Source organism: Mus musculus, chromosome 5 (assembly GCF_000001635.26).
Source record: "Mus musculus strain C57BL/6J chromosome 5, GRCm38.p6 C57BL/6J".
NCBI classification, from domain to species: Eukaryota; Metazoa; Chordata; class Mammalia; order Rodentia; family Muridae; genus Mus; species Mus musculus.
The window spans coordinates 103,603,961-103,629,757 of NC_000071.6; the positions used below are offsets into that span (position 1 = coordinate 103,603,961).

General features: G+C 44.4%; 1 protein-coding gene across 2 annotated transcripts; it reads right to left on the reverse strand.

The window, feature by feature from the left end:
- Positions 1–1,750: 1,750 nt before the first annotated feature.
- Positions 1,751–25,443, reverse strand: Slc10a6 (solute carrier family 10 (sodium/bile acid cotransporter family), member 6). 2 transcript variants are annotated; one of them, NM_029415.2, is made up of 6 exons: positions 24,896–25,443; positions 14,396–14,514; positions 13,671–13,759; positions 8,410–8,582; positions 5,021–5,178; positions 1,751–2,787 (listed from the first exon to the last, which is right to left on the reverse strand). In NM_029415.2, exons 1-6 carry the CDS (start codon positions 25,270–25,272, stop codon positions 2,582–2,584), a joined length of 1,122 nt encoding a protein of 373 aa, NP_083691.1. In that variant the 5' UTR covers positions 25,273–25,443; the 3' UTR covers positions 1,751–2,581. The 2 variants fall into 2 exon arrangements, with proteins under 2 accessions (NP_083691.1, XP_006535341.1); XM_006535278.3 differs by having other exon boundaries at positions 1,828–2,787; positions 25,150–25,208.
- Between the last annotated feature and the right edge of the window lie 354 nt (positions 25,444–25,797).

Here is a 25,797-nt window from a genome sequence, read left to right on the forward strand (position 1 = left end):
CTGCCCATACTGCCACACACTCTGAGCTGGAAAACCATCTTAAGAATCACTGAAGCCGCAAACTTTATATGCCCCAGTACAGGGGAATACCAGGGCCAAAAAGGGGGAGTGGGTGGGCAGGGGAGTGGGGGTGGGTGGATATGGGGGACTTTTGGTATAGCATTGGAAATGTAAATGAGTTAAATACCTAATAAAAAATGGAAAAAAAAAAAGAGTTTATCTATGCAAAAAAAAAAAAAAAAAAAAGAATCACTGAAGCCATTACCCAAAGAATACGAAGAAAACCTATGAGACAAATGGGTAAAACATTTAACCCCAGGTTACACACTCTCTCACATTACATTACAAAAATCTACAAACACAGGGCTGTCGAGATGGCTCAGCAGGTAAGAGCACTGACTGCTCTTCAAAAGGTCATGAGTTCAAATCCCAGAAACCACATAGTGCCTCACAATTACCTGTAATGAAATCTGACTCCCTCTTCTGGTGCATCTAAAGTTAACTACAGTGTGCTTATGTATAATAATAAATAAATCTTTGAGCCGGAGAGAGCAGGGACTGAGCAAGCAGGGCAGCCTGGAGTGAGCAGAGGTCCTAAAAATTCAATCCCCAACAGTGTACTCGCATACGTAAAATAAATAAATAAATCATTTTTAAAAATCTACAAATGCAAATATGTCTGAAATTAAGTCAGGGTCCCAACAACATACACATTACATAGAGGACTGTATGTGTGGTTCCGTGGTGGAGTGCTTACTTGGTACGCATAAGGCCTTGGGTTCAGACCCTACCACCACCAAGTAAATAAAATAAATAAGTAAAATGTATGCGAGGTTTTGGGATAAAGGAAACATTTCAATGTGCACAGAAAAGATAAATGATTGAATACTTGATGTTGTGATAATAAACCTATATCCCAGAAGTTCACTGGACAGCCACCCCAGCACACACAGTGACCAACACAAGATCTCATCTTAAACCAGGCAGAGGGCAAGGACTAACACATGAGGCTGCTGTCTGACCTCCACATGCATGCCTTGACATGTGTAGCTCCCCTAACACATGCGTACACACAGAAGTAAATAAGAACAGATTTTTTAAAATAAAATTTTAACACACTGTACCAAGAATGAGTTAAAAAAACAAAAAAAAACCAAAAAACAAAAAACCACAATGGGGATAGCCACCCACGCATTGCATTCATAGAGGAAGCAAAGGAACATATGGGAAATTGTATTTAATGGTGTCAGGATAGAGAGCAGCAGATTCACTCCCTGCCAGGCAAATACCCTCCGATAAGAGCAAACCTTAAAGTCCCCAAAATAACTGAAAAGGGGCCACATATATTGTCTACAGGGGGCATATGACAACCTATAACCTACACAAAAATTAACATCCCAGCCTCTGGCCTTTACAACATCTTCTAAAAAGCGGATCAAGCTAAAACGTATGAGAAATAAGAATCTCAACAGCCAAAGATACAAAAGTCAAAAGCTGAGAGAGCAGTGTCAGGACCCAGGACCTGGGCATGGTCAACTCCAAAGGGAAAGCAAAGCCACTGGCGACAGTGCCTCACACTGCACTTGGAAAGACCAGAGATGCTGAGGCAGGAGGATTTTTGAAAGTGTAAAGCCACCCTGGGACTATGTTGTGAAATTCTGTCTTCAAAAAAGGCAACAGAAGAATATCACAGAAAAACAAACTAGACAGGACAAACACACAGAGAAGTAAATGAACACGAAAGGGTTCTGGTTGGTAATTTTGAGATCATAATTTTAATGAGATGTTTTCGCAAGTCAAAACGATGAGCAATCATTTCTTAGGACTGGCGGGAGTGAACAGCAAAGCCCTTCTGAGACTGAACAATCTGTCCGGGATTCTGAGGAGCTGTGGGCCTGCCCACTGCAGCTGCAGGAAAGAACCTACGGGGACATGGGGTCAGGGCCAGGGGTTCGCAGCAGCCCTGCGCTGGAAGATGTCTAAATACTTATAAAGATGCCTTCAATAAATTACAGTCCTACATTACACAACATTTGGAAGCAGCCACTGTTCTAAGGAATGAGGTAGGTAACACAGGTGTGTGAAGATGTTCTGAGATAATCACTGATCAGCTATGAAAACAAACAGGAAACAAGCCACAGGCTTTTCTGGTGATTTGGTGCTCAGAATACTTGAATGGATGAACGTATGTCTCTGGTGTTTTGGAGATTGGGGCGATCCTGTATATCTACAGTTAGGAGATTCAAGGCACCTGTCCCTCTCAAGAGAAAGAGCTAGCCCGCTTGCATTACACACATAATCAAATTTAAACAATGCTTGATTCCTTAAGAATAAGCATCATACCACCGAAGCTAATTCTCTTAGTGTCTCTTCTCTAGTTCTCCAGAGCACCTGCCTGAAGTCAAGAAGCTCTGTCCTGCAGTGTGAGTGATGTCTCCTCTGCATGGCATTCTCCCTCTTGGATTACATTCCACAATGGGAGGACAGCTTTGTGGGGAGACACCTCTGCTTTCTGCCAACCATACATGGTCTTCACTGGCCACGGAGGAGGATGGAGGGCCAAGCTGGTCCGTGCCTCCCACTATTCACATGAAGGAATGTGGCTAGTCAGCTCAGCAGCCCTGTGGTGCTGCTCTGGCTGCACTGGCCCCAGAGTTACGGCAGCCTCATCCCCTTTATCCAAGAAAGCACTGGTCTCTCTGGGCTGCTTCTCGTAGCAGACGTCTGGGCAATCCGGGTGCTGTCTCCTGCATTTACTCTTCTGCCTCCTCTTGTATGCCTGATATGCTGGACGTAAAAACAAACAGCATTAAAATCACCTTAGCAGAGGCAAGCAGAGGCACAGTTGAGGGATCCCACACGTTCATCCACACTCCAGGGACAGGCGAAGGAAAGGAGAAGATAAATCTGCAGAATGAACGCATGTGGGGTACAGACTAAGGCTGGCCCTAACTATCAACAAAAACAACGGAAAGCACACATACACACGGAAGCTGAACAATGCTCTACTCAATGATAACTTGGTCAAGGGACTGGAGAGATGGCTCAGCAGTTAAGAACACTGAGTGCTCTTCCACTGGTCCTGAGTTCAATTCCCAGCAACCATGTGTTGGCTCACAACCATCTGTAATGAGATCTGATGCCCTCTTCTGGTGTGTCTGAAAACAGCTACAGTGCACTCATATAAATTAAATAAATAAAAAAATCTTTTTTAAAAAGAAATTAAAGGCCTTTTAGAATTAATGAAAATGAAGACACATCATACCAAAACTTATGAGACACAATGGAAGCAGTGCTAAAAGGAAAACTCATAGCTCTAAGCACCTCCAAAAAGAAACTAAAGAGAGCTTACACTGCAGCTTAACAGCACACCTGAAACCTCTAAAACAAAAAGAAGCAAATGCACCCAAGAGGAGTAGACAGCAAGACATAATCAAACTCGGGGCTTAGATCAATCAAATAGAAACAAAAAGAACTATATAAAGAATCAACAAAACCAGGAGCTGGTTCTTTGAGAAATTCAACAAGATAGATAAACCCTTAGCCAGACAAAACCAGAGGGCACAGAGACAGTATCCAAATTAATAAAATAAGAACTAAAAAGGGATACATAACAAAATAAATCTTAAAATAATTATTCTGTTTGTTGAATATTAACAGTTGAAAATATTGAAATCATGTTCTACAAATGAAAGAAAAGAAAGAAAGAAAGAAAGAAAGAAAGAAAGAAAAGGAAGAAAAGAAAGAAAGGTGATGCAGAATGGATCTTTCTATCCAGAGTTGGGATTCATTTCTCAGCTTTCTCGGAGCGTATTCATTCAGTCAGTCAACAAACCCTTGTGAGGTGCTTAATGTGCATCTAGTACTTACCTGAGTGCTAGGATGTAGCTCTAAGAAGCTCAGCAGGATGTTTCTCTAAACCTTTGGGTCTCAGAACCTGCAGCTTGTTCTAATAGAACAGTTTCCCATATCCCCTGGGAAACCCCTGGTCCCAAGTGTACCTCACATCATTGTTGCTATGCCAATAACATATAATAATCAGTATGTGTGGTAGTTTGTATGAGAATCAGTCCCATAGGCTCATGTGTTTGAACACTTAGTACCCAGTGTGGAGTGTTGTTTACAGGTGGTGTAGAATGTTTAGGAGACAGAGCCTTGCCTGAGATAGTACTTCACTGGGGACAGAGTTAGGGTTTTATAGCTAGGCCCCACTTCCTATGCTCTCTCTGCTTCCTCCTCAAAGGTGACATCTGAGCAGCCTACCTAAGCAAGTATAGACTGCATGTGTGAGTGCACGCATAAAAGTGTCTGTTCCTGCCTCCTGCTGCCATGCCTCCCTCACCATTATGAACTCTTCTCTCTCTCTCTCTGTCCAAAACTGTAAAACAATATAAGATCTTTCTTCTATAATTTGCTTTTGAGCACTGCATTTTATCACAGCAACTGAAAAATACACAGTGTACAATCAATTTTGGATGTAATCACTAACCTTACTCAGAGTGTATTCCAAGGCCAAAGTAAATAAACGTACGTGTACATGTGTGTAGTCACACCTTCTTGCAATGTACCTTCCATACATAAGGATTTACCCTCAAATAATGCAGATAGGTGAGTAACATGTTTTGGACATATACGTGCATAAAATCTCACTGTGTCTACACTTCTGTATATGCGTTATGTTTTGGATTTGAAAAATACGTCGCAGCCACTCAGCTCAAGTTTTAGTGTCGGTGGCACAGAAGCAACTGAGCATTTGGGAAAGCAAAGTTCAAGGCTCTGGGAAAGACACGACGTAAAAGCACTCATGACGGTTTTGTGCAGTGACTTGTTTCTGCTTATAAAATCTCATCCAAATGGCTTTTAAAGTATTTTCTGTGAAACACCCACTGAATCCAAGAACCCTGGCTTTATATATTATAGTCCCCAAAAGTATCAGGCTAAAAATATATCACAAGAGCAGTACCAAAAAGCTGGCTTGATAATTAATCAATTAACTGGTGTGCAGAGGGAATTCATGCACCTGCGACAATGAGCAGCCCGTGCAGCACTTGGAAGAGTCCATAGGCCAATGCAAAGTTTAGCAGCTGGACCAGGTACTCAGCAGAGAAGGACAGCTGCAGCATGGCGATGCACAGCTGGATGTTCTGAGCGCCAGTCTCTATGGAAATGGTCCTGCACCTGGGTGGTGAAAGGATTCAAGAGTTACAAAGTAGCAAAGGGAACCATGCTTGAGCTTTTCCTTTGAATAAGGACAAGAACAGGCTCAGGCAACTAAAAGGATGTGTTCCTTGACAGTAGCCGGGTCCTCCTGTGTATGCCCTGAGGAACAGGACCCCAAGAACCCTGACCAAGAACTCGGGGTAGGAGAATAACACGCTCACCAGAAAACAATGCCCACCAATGGTCAGGCCCAGAAGATGCTACAAAAAACTCAGCTGAGCGACAAAAGTGACTCCAGAAAGCTGTGCAGAGGCTGCAGCTACAGAACAGGAAGAGGCAGAAGGAAAAGTTGCAGATACAGTGTAAGCTTGGCCCCCTGAGGAGACACTTCTTGTACTGCAAGCCAATCCTCTGCATTGGACTGGAGGAGACGAGAATGGGAAACTAAGTCAGGGGCCAGAAACTGAACAAACTAGAAAGCACCAAAAACTCTCAATGGAAAACAAATGTCAGAAAAGGTTGCTTTTGGTGAAGAGTTCAATAATGCATTTCTCTCATTTCTACTTTGTTTACATCTGTTTTTTTTTTTTGATTGCAGAAAATGGAACGAATCTTACTTGAAGATGGAAAAAATGAGAGATAAGGGAAGTAAAAGCAGGAGCATGGAGGGTGGGTCAAGCAAGTCCATTTGTCTCCAATTTATAATTTATAAGGTGCTTGCAGCCAACATAGTGAAGTGAAAAGTTAAAGACGCTTTGTTTGGCTGGAGCTGGAATTCCATGTGGAGGCCACAGGGTGTCCAATGTGAGGGTAGGAAATTTTTGAGTGGCAAGGTCTGCACCACACTGTATATCTCTTACCTTCATGCAAAGTACACTTCCCTCAGAGTTCCTAGCTCAACGTCATAATGCTACAAAGTTGCAGCTCATCTGGACCATTCGCAAAGCAAATGCAATTACCTCCAGACTCATCCTTGTCTGGCTATAGGATGGATGTGAGAAAGGCCAGACCATTGAGAACACTTTGTCATAAGAGTTCTTCCTTCCTCTGCAGACCTGGTCATCAGCTTCCATCATTCAGCAGTCTATGCCCTTGACCTGGAAACCAGCCCAGGTTCAAATCCAAGCTCTATCACTTTCTAGCTCTAGGAAGTTGATTGCGTTCCTAATCATCCCTGAAGGGCTTACTCATCCGTGGAGTAATCACAGCTACCTGTCAGGTTGCAACAAGAAGAAAGCAGGATAGACGAGTTCAGGCCTCACCTAGTGCTTGTGAAACGCTCTGAGTTCCCGGATGGAATGGGAACAGCTTAAGAGTGACCTAACCCTTTCCAGCCCAGCCACTTTCCTGTAATCCCTCTCCTGATTTAAAAGTAAATCCACTTACTGAGAAATGAAAAACATTCTCAGGAAATATGAAAGAATTGAAATCATCTTTAACTTCCCTGTTCAAAATTGCAATTTCTTCCAATATCTTTCCATATTCTTTTTGCTTCCCCTTCATCCCCAAGGTAGAAATAAAAATTTTAAAACAAGTTTAGCTCTGGAGTGTCGTCCCTGGCGTCATTGAGATTTGATGCTTCGTACCATCACAGGCATGCTTCATAAATAAACATGTCCCTATTGTTAGATATTTAAATCATTTCCATTTTTGCCTTTATAATGGGTACTGCAATTAGCATCTTATCACATCAGCAATCACATGTATGCCTGGCAAAGCTAAATCTAGAACAGATTACTGCAGAGTGTGGTGACACATCTATAGGTGGACAGAGTTCAAGGCCACCAGAGCTACATAGCAAGACCCTGTTCTCAACTAGAGTTAAAGTACTGAGTTAATAACCACAAACACGTACAACACACATCGCCTTTCGGAAAGCTTCTGCCGGCTGTCAGCACTCCTCATTAGTGTATGGTTGCATCATGTCATAGCATGCATGCCAACATGGGCTCTTAAGAGCTTTAATATTTCACAATGTTTATAAGTGTATGCCCCAATCCAAATGATAAGACTAATTCCTAAGAGTATTATTCATAAACATTAATTCCTTAAAAATCCGGCATAATCAACAAGGATTTAATCTCTTTAAAACTTACCCTAGGCCTACGATGTTCTCTATATTGAGCAAAACAAGTTCACTCCTCCCACACCACCCTTCTCGGTTTCATAGTTGAGACAAGGTCTGTCAGGGTAGCCCCGACTGGCCTTTACTCTTCAGAGACCAGCAAGACATACTAAAGCCCTAATCCTAACTTCATAAATTACAACTCTGTGGTGACTAGTTTTATATCAACCGGACACAAGCTAGAGTTCTTTGAAGGAACGTAATTGAGGAAACTTCAACTAAGAAACTGCATCCAATGGGCTGGAGAGATGGCTCAGAGGTTAAGAGCACTGACTGCTCTTCCAGAGATCCTGAGTTCAATTCCCAGCAACCACATGGTGGCTCACAGCCATCTGTAATGGGATCTGATGCCCTCTTCTGGTGTGTCTGAAGACACCTCAGTGTACTCACATATATAAAATAAATAATAATCATTTAAAAAAAAAAAAACTGCCTCCAAAAGATCTGGCTATAGGCAAGCCTGTGTGGCATTTTTTAAGTTGGTGATTGACAGGGGAGGGTCCAGCTGATTGTCAGTGCCACCCCTGTGCAGGTGGCCCTGGTTCTAAAAGAAAGCAGACTGAGCAAGCCATGATGAGCAAGCCAGTAAGCAGCACCCCTCCATGGCCTCTGCATCAGCTCCAGCCTCAGGTTCCAGCCCTGAGTTTCTTCCATCCTACCTCCCTCGGATGATGAACAGCAGTGTGGGATGTAAGCTGAGCAAACCCTTCCCTCCCCAAGCTGCTTTTGGTTCAAGGTGTTTCATCACAGCCATGGTGGCTCTCACTAGGACAAACCCCATCTATGTGGCTTTTGTTTGTGTGAGAAATTACCACACTGCCAGCGAAGCCTGCCACGGCAATGTGGCCAGTACGCCTGCCTCAGAAACGCTTATGGAGCTGGGTGTGAATCAAAGAGATAGACTTTATGTCTCACATACACAGGTCTGAAAATTTGAGCCCCAGACATGCACATGTACATATATACACACACTCACACACACATATATAGGCACATGCACACGCGCACACACACACACACATGCATGCACATGTGTAGGTGGGCACACACGTGCATGCACTCATATACACAGGCACCCATATGTACACACTCACACACACACCTTATAGGGTATGTGACTGTACCTTTGCCAAGATTGGTGGGTGAGGAATGCCAGCAGGAAGCCTGTGACATGGCCGACCAAGGGGAAAATGCAGCTGATGACCAGAAGAGTGACGTCTGTGTTCCAGCCTTTTGCCAGGACCATGCCAGTAACTGCCACCACCAGGAGGAGCATGCCACCCAGAATGGCTCCGACCTAAGCAGCAAAGCAACACGGTAAGTGCCTGTGAGCAACGTCAGGACTCTTCCCTCCACGATGCTGAGCTCAGCACAGGTGTAAAAGGTTTGACCATGAGAAGTCGTAGAACTGAGACTATCAGATCCAATTTCCTGTTAAAGTTGCCTTCCTTCTCTTGTGCACAGTGAGTGTGTTCCACAATGCCAAGCGAGTTCCTGAACTCAGATATAGTGAATGTCATATCTTGTATAATGCACGGGCTATGTTCTTGCTATGCAGGCATAACTATGATGAAGTAGACTAACAACCAGGAGCAAATTAACAGATGGGTTGTCCCTGATCAAGGCCAGTGGATAGTGGTATGTAAATAATAAATGGGAAATAATAGAAATAATGAAAGGTTCCCGGTTAGCTAACGCTGTTATAGTCTAGTTTCCTCTCTCTTGCTGTGATGGAACACCCTAGCTAAAAGCAATGTAGAGGAGAAAAGAGTTTATTTGGCTTACATTTCCAGATCTCCGTCCATTACTGAAAGAAGTCAGGGCAAACCCTGGAGGCAGGAATCACAGAGAAATGCTGCTTGCTGGCTTGGCCTCAGCCTCATGCTTAGCTAGCTTTCTTTTCTTTTTAAAAATATATTTTTAAAAATAAATATTATGATGCCAGGTGTGGTGGTACATGCCTTTAATCCCAGCACTCGGGAGGCAGAGGCAGGCGGATCTCTGAGTTCGAGGCCAGCCTGGTCTACAAAGTGAGTTCCAGGACAGCCAGGGCTATACAGAGAAACCCTGTCTCAAAAAACCAAAAATGAAATAAAATAAAATATTATGCATACACATTACTTACATATATTATATAATATGTAATCTTTCATGGGAAAATGTTGAATACTTTCAGGTATTTTTTTTAGCTAATCCTATTTTTATTTATTGGGAATTTGTACATCTCTACAATGGGCCTTAATCAAATCCCTCCCCATGTTCTCCTCTTCAGTACTTTCTATCTCACTACCACTATTCCTGCTCCATTTCATGTGTTCTCTTTTCTTAAACTCATGAGGTCCAATTACAGTTGCCAGTGTATGCATAGGGACAGGGCCGACTATTGGAATATAAGTAGACTCTTAGGAACTGGATCCCTAAAGCTCCTTCTCCCAGCTTAGCTAACTTTCCTATAAAGCCCAGGACTATCTGCCTAGGAATGGTGCCACCCACGGTGGTCTGGGCCCTCCTTCATCAATCAATAAGACCAACCATTCCACTGCTGTGCCCAAAGGTCAGTCTGATCCAGAAAGGTCCTCATTTGAGGCTTTCTTAACAAATAGCACTAGACTGTGTCAAGTTGATGATTAAAGCTAATTAGATGCTAAGGACACTGACTTCAGAAATCTTCTGATCTAGGAAGGACTCTTCTGACCTAAGGCTGTGATAAAACCTTCTTGGACCTGGTGTCAAATCATCACCGCATTTACAGACTGATGTGACAGACAAGGTGAAGGGACACCTCTCGTTGTAAACAGGACAGTGCAAGATTTCATCATACTAAATACAGTGCTTCCTGATTTAAAAGAAATAAGTTGTTTATCTCTGAAATTCTTCTATCTAATATATTTTTCTATAGTGTACCTCAGAGAGCAGAACCTAGAGAATGGAAGACTGGATGGGGAACTAGTGTATCTAGGAAAATCCCAGCTCCACAACGGTCAGGAAGCTGAACTGTAAGAAATTAGTAGGCTGGGACAGAAACGAGAAGTCTTCTTATTTTTAGGATCAGCATATTTCCCTTTCGAGTAGAGAAGTAAACTGGAGGACTTGGCTTTCATAAATAAAATTATATTATAAAATAACCAGGCCCTGACAATGCCTCCTTAGTCCACTTCTAATGCTGTCACAAAATACTCAACTCGGGTCGCTTTCTATACAGTTCCTTCAGCTTGCAATGCAGAAGCCAGGAGCAATGGCATCGCTCAGCACTGCTGAGGTCTCATGACAGATGTCATCACAGCGGTGTGACCACAGAAGAGAATGATGAACAGTGTATGAGGAAGAACTTGGAAACAGGGCCAGGCTCTGCACAGCGAGCCATCCTCACAGTGGTTAACCCAGCCCCTCAGGCCTCCACTTAGGGCTTCCACGAGGAATACCGCCATGACCTGATTCCCCAGTAGCAGGTCCCACCTCTTACAGGTGCCAGGAGCTCCAGCTAACACACTGGACCAAACCTGACATCTCAGAAGGGCAAATGACAGCAGCAGCTGACACTCCTGTTCATGGCCTGACAATCTCCTCACGGTCACCCTGTGAGCCAATCACATCCTATTCCTTAGACCCCTGTCTCTCTCTACCAAGATAAAAACATGCCCATTTCCAACAGACAGTCTGAGCTAACATTAAGAGAAGTGTTCTATCCTCTCTCACATGGATACTGCCTCTTATACTTGTGATTTAAAATCACAAGGCTGCAAGCTGTGACATATACCTAGAACCCAGCACTCAGGACATAAAGTCAGAAGGACAGACTCCCACAAGCTCTACACTAATCTGGCTCCCCTACAACCTATGCTACATACAATAATCTATCTCTCTCTCTCTCTTTCTCTTTCTCTCTCTCTCTCTCTCTCTCTTTCTCTCTCTCTCTCTCTCTCCCTCCCTCCCTCCCTCCCTGACTCACTCAAAAGAAGGGGGGGGGTCAATAAATCCAATGTCTGAGTTTAGATCACAGGATGCTTAGAGCAATTTGGATCTTTGCAAGCTCTCATTGGTCTCTTGGGGACAGCAGACTGGACCATGACCTAGTTACAATATCAGTCTTTACTTGAAATGATTCAGACCCAAAGGAGCCCCTGCAGTAGTACTAAAGAAAATGGAAACAAGTTATTATCGTTTGAATAGGAAAGACTCCCTGCGTGTCCCTGTGTTAAAGCCTAGACAGACAGACATTGCATTATTTTGAAAGGCGCTAAAGCATTAAGGACATGAGGACTGGGCAAATGGGTTACTAGGGTGCAGGTTGCTGAGGGTGTTTTGTTTCTGGCCTTTGCCTGTTTTGACCAGCTCTTTTGTGTCACGTCACACATCCTTGCCTCAATGATGTTCTTCTTCCTTAAACAGGCCCAGAACACATTGCTCAGGGAACACAGACTGAATGACCATACTGTAAGCCAACTTTCCCCCTTTCAAGCTGCTTTCACGGTCATGCATGTTGCCACAAGTATGCAAAAGTAACCAATGTACAAACAAGAAATGTATCCTTGCTTGGAGGGCGGATCTAAATACAGGGACATGTGGGCTCTGGCCTGGTGGGGAAAGGCAGAGCCCACAAAGCTCTCACTGTCAGAATCTTCCTCTATCAAAAGCAATGCCAACGTTTAAAATCCTTCAGAAGCAGGTTACTGGGAAAGTGAGTCAAATCCAAGGATAAGAGCTGACACATTGTGTCAGGCCAATGCACTGTATTGGCACATGGCCCTGATCTTAGCTGCTTGTGAAACTGATGTAGCAGGACCATGAGTTTGAGGCCAGCCTGTGCTACACACTGAGACTCTACCTCAAAATAAATAAAAATACTAAAATAATGATTAAACTATAGGGTCTAGTTTATGTATATTATTTAATATATTTTAATAGAAATCCCAGAGAGCCGGGCGGTGGTGGCGCATGCCTTTAATCCCAGCACTCGGGAAGCACAGGCAGGCGGATTTCTGAGTTCGAGGCCAGCCTGGTCTACAGAGTGAGTTCCAGGACAGCCAGGGCTACAAAGAGAAACCCTGTCTCAAAAAGCCAAAAAAAAAAAAAAAAAAAAAAAAAAAAACCCAGAGAATTGCTGAAAGAATTTGTTTGCTTAGGGGAGGACAATAGGGTCTCATATGGTCCAGGCTGGGCTTGAAATACGCAGCAGAGGCTTTTCCTGCCTCAGTGTCCCAAGTGCTGGGATTCCGAGCCTGTGCCACCATGCTTGCTTCAAGAAAGGAGTTTTTAAACCTGTTCTCTACAGATAACAAAACAGACATACAGAAAATGTATCTGGTTTCTCCACTAACACTAACAGTCACAAGTACACAAAAAAACACTAAAATAGAATATATTCTTAATCGTTGTCTCATTGAATGATCTTTTAAGAAAATAATCAATGGCAAAGTACTTGAAAATTTCCATGATCATACTATCCTCTTGCTCTGTGAACATTTCCCACTGGGAGTGTTCTCCTTTTAAAGTGACAATGACAAGCCTGGGAAAGGAGGGGCTTTGTCCCATGAGTACAGCCCAGAAAGAGTAAAATTTGGTCTTCCAGTGTGCAAGGCACTGTGTTCCCTACACACTGCCTCCCTCCCCTGTCCTGTCTGGCTCTCACTGGGCATTGCTCAACTAGGAAAGGGGCCAGTAGAGACAGTGAGCATAGATTGGACCAAACTATCAACCACAGCTGAAATGTACAGACGTTTCTACCGAACCTCCAAGGAACCCCGAAACAATCATTTCTTTATACATGTAAAATAGGCTGAGATTCCCTTTTCAGCATTGAAGAAACACAAACTTATGTCTTCTGGGGTGACTTTAACAGTCATCTGGCAAGGACAGGTACTTGCTTCTCAAGCAGATAAAAGACAGCACTGTGAATGAGCCAAGGGAAGGTGGGATACCCGGGTTCCCACCATTCCATGGCCACCCCTCAACGCTTTCAGGCTGATTTCATCCACGCAGTGCCGTGAGGTCAGCAGTCCTTGCTGTGTACACCAATTACAAGTCTAGTGATGTGTTCCCAGGAGTGCTTAGGCAAGCTCGCCCTTCATCCAGTTCTAAGAAACCTCCCATGCTCCCACACACTGGGGCTCCATTGTGCTCATGGCAGGGAGGAGCCTCACCTTACAGATGCTGGTGGGAAGCCTAGGGGCGGGGCGGGGCCAGACATTCTCAGCCCATGCCAGGCCCTAGTGTTTCGGTCTCTTTCAGCATCACGTTTTTCCAAGGTGCCACAACCCGTGTGGGCTGGTGGGAGTGACAGAGCTCCCAGCAAAGGACAGGAAGGGGCTGTACTATGACAGCTCATTGGTTCTGTCTTTTAGTCTCTGTATTTGATGATGTGCTGTGCATGGGAGGGGCTCCTGACCTTGAGAATGACCGTTGCTTGCTTTGGCCACCTATAATTCACATAGACGCCAGAAGCCACAGGAACCACCAGGGACACAAGGGTAATTCCTAAAAAGAATGAAAATCCATCAGACAGAGTCCCCTCTTCCCCTAATGCCTCCTCCATTCCCAGCAACCTCTATTTCCATTAGTTAACAGATTTGAAAGACAGTATTTTGAAGACTATGTGCTATGAATACACGCCATCACACCCGGGACACTGTTTCTCTCAGAATCCTCCAACAGGGAATCACAGGAATTTTAGAGACAAGAGAAATGTAATGGTTAGAAATGAGAATGGTCCCTCTAAGTATGTGAAAATTCCAGCCAGGAAGAAGGCTCATAAGGACCTGTGCCACGGAGTGTGGACGCCTAGCCATTGTGAGATACAATTTGAGCTCAATAAACCTTCTTCTTCATAAATATCACGCCTTGGGCATGTCACTCCACCTACAAAACCTAGCACACAGGGGCTAAGAGTTGGGATGTTAAAGTGGGACTCCTGAGTTCCAATTTCGGTCTGCATTGCATGATCTTCACACAGTTACTTGACCTCTCGAAGCATGAAAGTATAAGAACTAGAAATGGAGACCAAGAGGACTGATTTAGGTAATGCTAAAACCCACATAAAGAGCTTTGTCATTGTCTGCTATCTGTACCATCGCCGTTGCTGTTTCTGCTCAGTTACACAAGCCCCATACAGACCTATGCTCTGATACGGAATGACGAGGTTCTGTGTCAGAGTCCAGGACCGGGTGTAGATGTAGAGGCAGAGAGGCATCATTCCCAGGGCGGCCACTGTGGAACAGGTTGTCATACTGATGCTGGAAATAAAAGGAAAGAGCTTAGGAGGGGAAGCCGGAGACTGAGAGCCTGGTCCTTATGTTAAGGATGTGTTCTCGGGCCGGATACAGTGGCCCAAGCCTTTAATCCCAGCACTGGATAGAAAGAGACAGGTGGATGTCTGTGAATTTAAGGCCAGCCAGGTCTACATAGTGAAAACCTGTCTCCAAAAATTAATTAATTAATTAACTAATTAATTAATTAAGAATGTAGTTTTGGTGGCTGGAGAGATGGGTCAGTGGCTAAGAGCACTGACTGTTCTTCCACAGGTCCTTAGTTCAATTCCCAGCAACCACACTGTGGCTCACAGCCATCTGTAATGGGATCTGATGCCCTCTTCTGGTGTATCTGAAGACAGCTACAGTGTACTCATATACATGAAATAAATAAATAATCTTTAAAAAAAAATTAAAATGTAGTCTCTACCAAAAGCAACTCCTGTACCCTCCTCAGAGATTACTTTGGGGCTTGCATAAGAGAAGTTAAAATACCAGAAAGCTGACTTACTAACAACTGCCTGATGCAAAGTATTATTAAATATCAAGAAGCCATCCAAACACTTATGATAAAATTCCCAATGGATGCAAAAGAGCCTGTGGTTGCCGATTCCTGACAGGGGACATTGGAAAGAGTGAGCCAGGAGTCAGAGAATAATGAGAGATGGTTGACTGGAGTAAAAATTCTGCTTCAAATGGATACTGTGTAACCTTCTCACTGGGAACAGGAGTTGACTTGAAACAACTCTGCTTCTGTAGCAGGGCTCCTCCAACATGGAATCTCAGCACCAAAAGCCTAGAATTTTCTATTTGCTAGATATTTGCTCAAAGCTTGGATTTTCAGTGCGGACTCTGCCCCTCTGACATCTCCCAAGAGTACTGAGAAACAGGTCTCATTGTACCCTATTACAAATTACTTCTCCAAAGCCACTCTCTTTTATGCTTCCAGCCTCTTCTATGCCTTTCTCCCTGGACAGTCTGACCTATCTAACCTCTTCTTCCTACCCAGAGGGAACTTTGAAAATGTATGACTCAAGACTTCTCGATAAATTTACCGTTTATCTTAGACTTTGCTCATGATGTTTATCATAATTAAAATTTATGTGGTTAAAGCTGTTGAGTTTTTTGTTTGTTTTTGTTTTGTTTTGTTTTCCAGGTGTGGTTGCTCGGCCCTTTAATCCCAGCACTCAAGAGGCAGAGGCTGGTAGATCTCTATGAGTGAGGCCAGCTTGGTCTATAGAGGGAATTCTAGGCCAGTCAATGCTACATAGTAAGACTGGCTCAGAACCTATAAAGGGCTGTTGTTCTTTGGTGTCCTCTAAGCTGCTCATCTTGTGAAGGTATCCTCCATTCCCCCTGCATTCAGACATCACCTCTACATCGTACTTCTTTAAGGCTTGATACTCTATGTGTCTATTTTCAGCCCGTTTTAAGTTTATATTTTACATGATATAAGATATGAAACTATCCTGTTTCGAGAGGCAAGGGCCTGAATAAGTTTTTCTCACTAAATTGAAGTGCCTCCTTTACATATGAATTAAAATGACCAAGTTTATTAAAATACTTTTAGAAAACTCTAATCTAAATCATTGCTAAGTAATTTTGGTTTTTCCTAAACAAATACCAGACTGTTTTAAACTGTCTTCATAAAAAAAAAAAAAAAAAAAAAAAATAGGGTCAATGTTTCCACATAAATTTTTCTTTGCACACTTTTTTTTAATTAAAAAAAAATCTTGCATAACTTTCACTCCATATAAGGCCTAGAAGTATTTTGTTATTCTGAGTAAGCTCTAGGGCTCATTCCCAACACCAAAACCAAAACACAGATATCTTCCTGCTAAGCTAGAAGGAGATTTTGCTGCCACTCTAAGCCAGTTTCCATAGAGACGGTACCTAAGAAAGTTTTCCAAATACTTGACCTATGCTATATGCCTTGGCTCTCTGTTTACCGAGTCCTAGAAGGACTTCTCCATTGCGTCAGTTTAATCTTGAACTATGAAGTGTGGAATGTTCCACGCCACCCCCATATGGTTTTGGCTCCAGCAGCAAAAGGCTGAAATTCCTCGCTGTAAAAAGCCAAGTGTTGGTGGTTGTGAAACCTCGAGTCCCCAGGCTGTTGTCCCCGGCCTCCACAGGATCATCTGATCCCATGATACATTTAACGATGGTGGTGAGGACAAGAGAAGATCTAATGATCTGACAGCAACCAAGCTGGAGATGCACAGAAACTGTGTGATGTGTAAGGGGAAGCCACGCCTTCCAGTGCAGGCCAGGGAATTCCAATGTGGCATCAGCAGAGGATGTGGCTAGCTGGATCGCTCCACTGTTCACGTGGTGGAATTCACTGGCATTATCTGGCTTTGGCAGAACAAGATTCCACTCACACAAAGAAGAATAGCAACATCTATAGCTATGGGAGAGAGGGAGACAGGTTCAACGAGACTGGGCAAACAGGTAAATCCTGGGCTCCCTCACAGCAAGGCAGAGGCACACATTCCACTAGAAGGCAGCCAATCGCATTCTGTGATTTGGGCTTAAGTTATTCAATGATATTTTGATTTTTAAGCCCATGAAATCAAGAACTCCAATTCTCCAAACTAAACTGTTTCTCCATAAAAGAAGAAATGATCTGGTTAGCTGAATGGACACCAGTTTGCTGTAAGACCGCATCCACAGAAGCCATCCTAGGACAGGTCACAGCTTGATTCTCCTTTCCTAAACAGAGATGGCTGCTTCCCTGTGCTGCCTCCAGGAAGGACAGAGAGCATTTACTGTGTGCTGGGTACTGTTGGCCTCATTTTGTGCCTCAAATTCTTATGAATTCATTTTTTTTCTTCTCATTTTTACAATAACTGTGCAGATGGTATCTCTATCTCGATAACAATGACATTAAGGTATTACTTGAGTCTGGAATGTCCCCCTACAGGTTCATGTTTTGAACACGCAGTCCACAGCTTGTGCCACTAAGTTAAATTCCTTGGAGCCTTTGGGAGATGGGGTCTGAGCTGGGGTGTAGCTCAGTCAGTGCAGTGTCCACTCACCTAGCATGCAAGAAGCCCTGGGTTTGATCCCCAGCTCTGAATGAAAATAGGTGTGGTTTCACATGCCAATAATCTCGGCCCTTGGGAATTGGAGAAGGAAGGTCAGAAGTTTAAGGTCATCTTCCACTACATAGCAAGTTCCAGGCCAGCAGAACTTAGAAAAGAGGACCTGGGGGTGGGGCAGAGGTAGGTCACTAGGGAAAGGCACTGAAAATGCTATACCCGTCTGTGGTTGCCACCCTTGTCATGGTTTTCTGGTCTACACCATGTGATCAGTCATTGCATTGTGTTCCTGCTGTCTTCCCTGCAAGGAAGGATGGCACTTTCTGACACTATGGGCTGAAATAAAGCTTTTCTCCCTTCTATTACTTCTCTTGGTATTTGGTCATAGTTTCAAAAAAAAAAAAAAAAAGAAAAGAAAAGAAAAGTAACTAACACAGGTTCAATCTCAATGCTCTCTCCAAAACCGGAAGGCCAGGTCAGACCTAAATAATCACGTACGATTCCTCAAATCTACCAAGGACCAAGGAGTTCAGTTCAGAGGAGAAAACCAGGCATGCAGTGCACTCCTGCAATCATGGAACTCAGGAGGGCGAGACAGGGGGATCAGAAGGTCAAGGTCATCTTTTGCTGCTTCAAGGTTGACTCCATCCTGGGCTGCATGAGGCCTGTCTCAAAATAAATAAATATAAAAATGGAAGGAAGCTCAAGAGAGCTTCCCTGATCAGCATTGGCCACTGAACTACACAGACACCCAGGCTCGTGTCCAGAATCCTGTAACTGAGATTACACATGCATCCTCAATAGATCCCCTCACCAGAGATAGCAATAGGCCGTGTGAGCAGTCCTGAGTTGCATTAATAAACAGTTTTCATTTGGGGGATAGTGACTGTAGTAACACTGACAAAAGACACCGTCTCTGTGTCAATCGCTCACCTAGAAAGGCCGTGACACCAGCAAGCTGGCACTGAGTGTGTGTACACAAACAAAGCCTCAAGCAATTGGCACACTTGATAAATGAGGCTGGCAGTCTTACAGAGAGGGGCAAGGCCTTCCAACAGGAGACCAAATGTTTTATCATTCACATGAAATATTAAAATTAGGATAGGACACTCTGGAAGTAGGAGCAAGCAGAACTCTCAGAGCTCGAGGCCAGCCTGGTCCACACAGTGAGCTTAGGGCAGCCTGGTCTATACACTCAGATCATCTCACAACGTAGGGTAGGGGATGGAGAGGCTTGGCTTTCCAATTCATTTCTCGTCCAGTTCCTTGTGGTGCTCAGATCTACTCTGGAGTATACATCCAAGCTGGAAAGCAAGCACACAACGGTATCCCCATTTCATGCTGCACTATTTACAGGAGTCGAGAGGTGGTACAAGCTAGTGATCCCAGTACTCTGGAAGCCAGAGGCAGGAGGAGCCACACCAGCCAGGACGACATAGGGAGGCCTCGTCACAAAGCAAGAAACCAAAGGAAGAAACAGCTTGATGGCTACTGAGGAGTGGACATGCAAAGCAGGACATGGACGGACACACACACACATACACACACACACACACACACACACACACACACACACACACACACGATGGGATGGCATTCAACATCAAACAAAAAAGGAATTGTAGCAGAATGGCCTGAGGATGATGATCCCACAAGGTGTTAGGGAGCCAGACTCCAGAAGACAGGTATCATGTGAGTCACATATATAAGACATCCGAGGAGCCAAACATGAGACATGGAGCAGAGAGGCTGTGTAAGTTTGTGAATGTTTTGTTTTGTTTAGTGTAGAATAGAGTTTATTTAGGGCATGGGAAGGAGAGGTGAGAAGGGGGGTGGGGGGAAGGGCGGAGGAAAGACTGGCCAGGAACATGTGGAGAGGGGGGAGGGTGAAGGAGGAAGAGAGAGGAAAGGGAACAGGAAGACAAGAGTCAGAGAAGGGGCAGAGAGTATCTGAATGTGTTTAATGGTGCATTTTATTGTGTGTATTTTATAATGAGCTTAAGACAAAAGAGAACGTCAGAGAGTCCTTGGTCAATATGGGAACTTGAGAGCCAGGCTTGGTGGCCCATGCTGTGAGTTTAGTACTTGGGAGTCAGAGGCAGGAGGATTAGGAATTTAAAGACGTCTTTAGCTATGAATCACCTCTGAGGCCAGCCTGAGCTCCATTAGACCCTGTCCCACAATGCAACAAAACACATATGGAAACGGGTGCAGTGAGATCCATGGCTCCAAGGTGCTCAGCTGCCGGAGCAGATACAGTGCCCTATGGCCTGCCTCGGAGATCACAGGTCAGTTGGTGGATTGTGTCAAGAAAGACACACACACAAGTATATATGTATGCAAGCAAGAACACACAATAAATAATTTGCATAACATGCCCAGATGGCTGTGCCAGTCAGCATCCAGTTAGTAAGCCCTGAATGACAGCCTTAGCTGGGCACTGTACTGCCAGTTAGTAATTCTTGAGTTCTCCCCTCAAAAGGAAGAATCTTTGTATCTCAAATAGAGCATACTGACTGCAGAAAATGTTGCAATTCCTTATCTATGTTCGCTACAATGTAACAACTTTCTAGTCTAGCTGTGAAGGGGTCAATCAGCTTGCTGCGCCCCTGAACCGGAACTGGCTTTACTGTTTGTATTGGTCATGGGACGTGGCTGAACAGATGGTGATTGAGGTTCAAGTTCAGGCCTCACAAAGCTTTGCATGTTTCTTCTTCCTCAGAATCCTGTGAGCTGATCTATTGGGTCTCAACACAGAAAGAGAAGGAGGGAGAGGGAGAGGGAGACAGAGACAGACAGACACAGAGCACATGTGAACAATAACTAAGTTGTCTCCCAGATGAAGCCATCTGAGCTTAGTCCACACATCTAACTAACCTCTGACCACCAAAGAACAGCTTGGTTGCTCAGCTGGGCCCTGGTACCGGATGTCTACACATGACAGTCAGAGGGAACTGATTTGGCCGTATTGGGCTCCTGGTCACCAGGGCTGTCTTCAACCCTGGCAAAGTGGATATTGGTGCCATCAGTGATCCTTTCCTTGACCTCAGCTACAGGGTCTACATGTTTCGGTAGGATTCCACACACAGCAAGGACCACGGCACAGTAAAGGCTGATAACAGGAACGCTGTTGTCAATGGGAAGGCCACCTCTGTACTTCCAGGACTCTCCAACAGCAAATGGAGCAAGGCTGATGCCTACTATGTTGTGGAATCTACTGTTGTTTTCATGGCCATGGAGAAGGCTGACCCCCTTAGCAGATAGAGCGGAAAAGGTCCTCATCTATGCACCTTTGGCTGATGGGGTCCCCATGTTTGTGATGACACTCAAGGTTATCAGCAGAGAATCCTGTGCCACCAACTGGACAGGCCTCGAGCCAAAATGTCATCCGTGACAACTTTGGCATCGCCCTTAACAACCACTTTGCCAACTCATTTCCTGGTATAACAAGGAAATTTGGCAACAGCAACTCAGTGATACTCCTCACGGTCCTCATGACCTCCAAGCAGTAAGAATCCCTGGGCAGCCCAACCCCAGTGAGAACAGGAGAGGAAGAGAAAGTCCCTGCTCCAATTCAGCCTGGAGCGCCTCTCCCCACACCCCTTCCTGGTTTTCATCCCAGATTCCAGAAGAAGGGAATGGAGGTACTTTCCCAAATCCAAACATCATCAATAAAGTTCACTGTACAAAAAAAAAAAAAAAAAAAAAAAAAAAGAAAGAAAGAAAGAAAGGAAGGAAGGAAGGGAAAAAGGAGGCCCACAGTCAGAGTCTGCTTTATCTATTTACAATAAAATGATAACAGAAAGACTGAATTTGGAGAGAACACTGGAGGATACAATGATTAGCCATGAAAGAACTCACAAGAGTATGACCCAAGGAAGCAACAGATGGATGGATGACAGGACACTAGAGCGATGAACACAGCAAGAGTGCTGGCCTGAGAGCAAGCTGAAAAAACTAAGGCAGGAGCGGGGAGGAAAGGGTGTGTGTGAGGAGGGGAACAAGTCCTTGAAGCAGGAGAAGACGACAGTGAGGCGTGCAGGATGCTGGGAAGGCACCGGGCACTGTCATGCACAGTACATAGATACTGCTCTAGTTTGAAACACCTGCTTAAGATGGGTGCATGAAAAAAACACCCCCAGAATAAATAAAGCAATGGAACTACACCCGGGGTCATCTCTAAGAGCTTCGCCTTGGTTTCCCCATTTGTGAAATAAAGATGTAGGGTGAAGCACACTTCAATCTCATCCAGCACTGTGGAGAGAGTGCCGATCCAAGACCAGCCACCGAGCTCTACTGTGACTTTCATAGGTGTGTGAATCAACACACTGTAATACGGGCATGGTTTTACCCATGAAGATGGAATAGTCTAGTTGATACTTTTCCTGAGATTTAAGCATTAATTAGTGTTCTATCCATAAGCTTTCAAAATCTAATTTTTAGTATATACTCTAAAATTAGTATACACTGGAGCTGGGCAGTGGTGGCACATACCTTTAATCCAAGCACGCAGAGGCAGAGGCAGAGGCAGAGGCAGAGGCAGAGGCAGAGGCAGAGGCAGAGGCAGAGGCAGAGGCAGAGGCAGAGGCAGAGGCAGAGGCAGAGGCAGAGGCAGAGGCAGAGGCAGAGGCAGAGGCAGAGGCAGAGGCAGAGGCAGAGGCAGAGGCAGAGGCAGAGGCAGAGGCAGAGGCAGAGGCAGAGGCAGGAGGATCTCTGAGGTCAAGGCCAGAATGGTCTACAAAGTGAGTTCTAGGACAGCCAGGGCTACACAGGGAAACCCTGTCAAGAGAAAGGGAGAGAGAGGGAGAGAGGGAGAGAGAGAGAGAGAGAGAGAGAGAGAGAGAGAGAGATTGTTATCATCTCAATGCCAGTCTAGGCTATTGAATTTGAGACCTACCTGGGCAACACTGAAAGACCCTATCTCAAAATACACCAACAAATTGTGTTTAGGAAACTCAAAATCAAAATTTAGGAAAAAAAAAAAAAAAGCACAGGATATAGGCACGAAATGGTGGAGTACTTGCCAAAGAAAACACCTAACGTTTACTGAATGCCTACTGTGTACTGGCTCTGTGTCATATGTGCGTGTGTTACTTTAATCACATCTAAATGGTAGGGCTGGAGAGATGGCTCAGTGGTAAGAGCACTGACTGTTCTTCCAGAGGACCTAGGTTCCATCCCTAAAACCCATATGGTGGCAAACAGCCATCTATAACTCCAGTTCCAGAGAATTCAATACCCTTTTCTGGCTTCATTTGGAACCTGATATGCATGTGGTGCACAAACATACATGCAAGAAAAACATCCACATACATTAAAATAAGTGAATACTTTTTTTTTTAAGTTTAAAACTGATTAAGCCAGACAGGATGGCACACACCTTTAATCCTGGCACTCTAGAGGCAGAAGTATCTCTGAGTTCGAGCAAAGTGAGCTTGGGAACAGCCAGGACTACACAGAGAAACCCTGCCTCAAAAACAAAAACAAACAAACAAAACCCCAAAATCCCAAAACAAGCACAACAAAGCCTACTGAGGACAGAGTTGGTGCCAGACATGGTAGTACACACCTGTAATCCCAGCACTAGGGAATTGGAGACAACAAGAGCAGGAGTTCAAAGCCGGGCTGGGCTATATGAGACCTTGTCTCAATAAAACAAAAGCAAAATAAACAGTTGGTAACAAGAAACAAAAGGTTTCTTCCACACACTTTCTGTTCATTAGTGTGTTTGTGACAACGAAGATGAAGCAGGGGTACTGGTGATAAATATTCTCTTACGCAGAAGTGTTTCAAAACACTGCTAAAGACTTCAGATCTTACTCCAGATGATGCAGTTGTGCTGCCAAACGTCATGGGGAAAACTAAGTTACAAACAGATATAAAACCGATGCAAATTCCAGCGTGAGCTCTGCTCTATTCTTTGCAGCTATTGCTGAGCTACTAAACTGACTTGAATCTTTTTTTTTTCTTTCAGAATAATAAAAGGTCACTTACAAGGTGACTATGAGAATCCGGGAGAAGGTGAAGCCCACACCTCCCCAGGACCTCTGAATACCAGTTTCCTTTCTTTCCAGAAGTCCTCAGGGCCTGGACTTCATCACTGTCAGGTGAGTGTTGATGGACAACTTCATTGAACTTCAAGTAAGGGGCATTAGGAGTGGAGATACAAGGTAATCAAGAATTTCCTTTTGAGTCTCTTGTAAGTGAGTGACTAAGAGTCATTACCATACAAGACAGGTTAATTACCTGTCTATGTGGTATGCACCTATTAAAATGTATAAGTGAAATCTGTTCCATATACGAAATATTCAGTATGTGCAAGAGAACTAGAAACCAAAACTGAAGCTGACTCACTGATGTCAACTCCCATTTCAGTCACAACTGCTGACTCCATTCATTCATTCATTCATTCATTCATTCATCCTGGGGTAAATCTCCAATGGTGTGTACATGCAAAGATTTAAATTTATATGGTGCATTTTCTCCAGGCAGGATTTAAGCGCACTTACAAGCAAAGAATCTAGAAAGACCATTGTTTTTAACTCTCCATCCCCCTCCCCCAATACTGACTCATCTAGTCTTTCTTCAAAGGCTCTTCTCTTTCCCTCTTTCCCATCAAAATATTTGACTTCAAAATTGTGATTCATTCACCCTTGTTAACATTTGAGTAAATGGTAAAGTTCAATTTCTCCTGGACTATTGATCTACCCCATAGCAGGAATCAGCTCTGGCTTAAACCTAGGAAGCAAAGGCAACAAGGTGTTTTTCATCCTGGGGTTCCAAGTGCTCCCTAAATCACACCAGTCACATCTATCAGGTACTCCAGAGTCCTTGTGCATGGACCTAAAACGTTACCTCGAAACAAGGATATTTTGGAAACACTGCTGAGAGCGAAGTAGATAAAGAGAGACCAAAAAAAGAAAACGAAAAAGAGCCAGGTGGGTTTCATTTGGTTGATATCTCTTGCTGCCACCACCACCATTAGCATCAGCTGTGTGGGATAATTGGTGACGTCCTGGGAAATTATTGTTAGAGATGCCAAAAGGCATGGGACGAGTCTATGCTTAGGAGAGGTCCTTACTGCATACGAACCAAGTGCTTGCTCAGGATAGAAAAGGCTGCCATGAAAGCAGAAGCTAGCTAATCACAGCAGAGCGAGCTCGGGCTCAGAGAGTCTGTCCAAGGCTCAGTGATGTTTGAAGTACTTCCCACTCAGAGCTACCCAGAGATTGCTTAAATCTTTTCTTTAAGCACAACTGTGTGCCCCAGACTCCCAGACAGAGATGGGGCAACCCTGCAGAGCTTCCCTTCTGTCGACTTACCTGAGATCCATATCTCCATCAACCCAGAAGGTGAGAACATTAGAGATGGTGCCCCCAGGGCAGCTCCCCATCATGAGGACAGCAATAGCTTGGAATGGTTTCAGACCGAAGCCAATGGCTAACAGATAAGCTGTCAGAGGCATAAGTCCAAACTGGGAAAGCAGGCCCACTGCGATGCCCCAGGGTCTTCTGAGGTGCAACCAGAGCTTCTGACTCTCCACAGAACATCCAAAAGAGAACATGACCAAACCCACCATCACAGCCGAGAGCACTGTAAAAAGCAGCTTTAGATTCGCATGGCCCTCCATTCCCACGGGCGGGTCTTCCTCCGTACTGTTGACAGGGCAGGTGGAGTTGCCCGCACAGTCTGTGCTCATCTCCTCTCATGAATTAGAACACAGGAACACAAAGGAACATGAGTAGCAAGCACTGGGCAGGTCTTCCCAGACACAGTTCCTAATAACGCAACAAAGTAACACGTGGAGAGTCCTTCCAGTTGCTATTGGCTAACCACATGCTAATCTGATCAAGTTATTCCCAAGGGACTTGGTAAAAGTAATGTGCTTGGGCAGGAAACACAGCAAATGATGGGAAGCTGGGCTTTCCACTCTAATTTCGCTAGCCACTGAGCGTTCAATGCTGGGAATGAGACAGATGAGCATATTGTCAGCTGGAATGCCTGGCCCATGTCGACAGTGGCACATCGTGTTCTAGGGAAGTAGGCCAGATGCCAAGACATCACTTCTCCAAATGCAGCAGGGATTTCAAACAGCAGGGCTGTGATGTTATGCTGACTGAACGACTAAGTCAGGAAAAAACAAGGAGAGCTGTGCCAAAGCCGCGCCTCCCTGGCCGGCCTGACAGCCGGCATTCACAAAACACTTCAGATAGTAAAGAGAAGC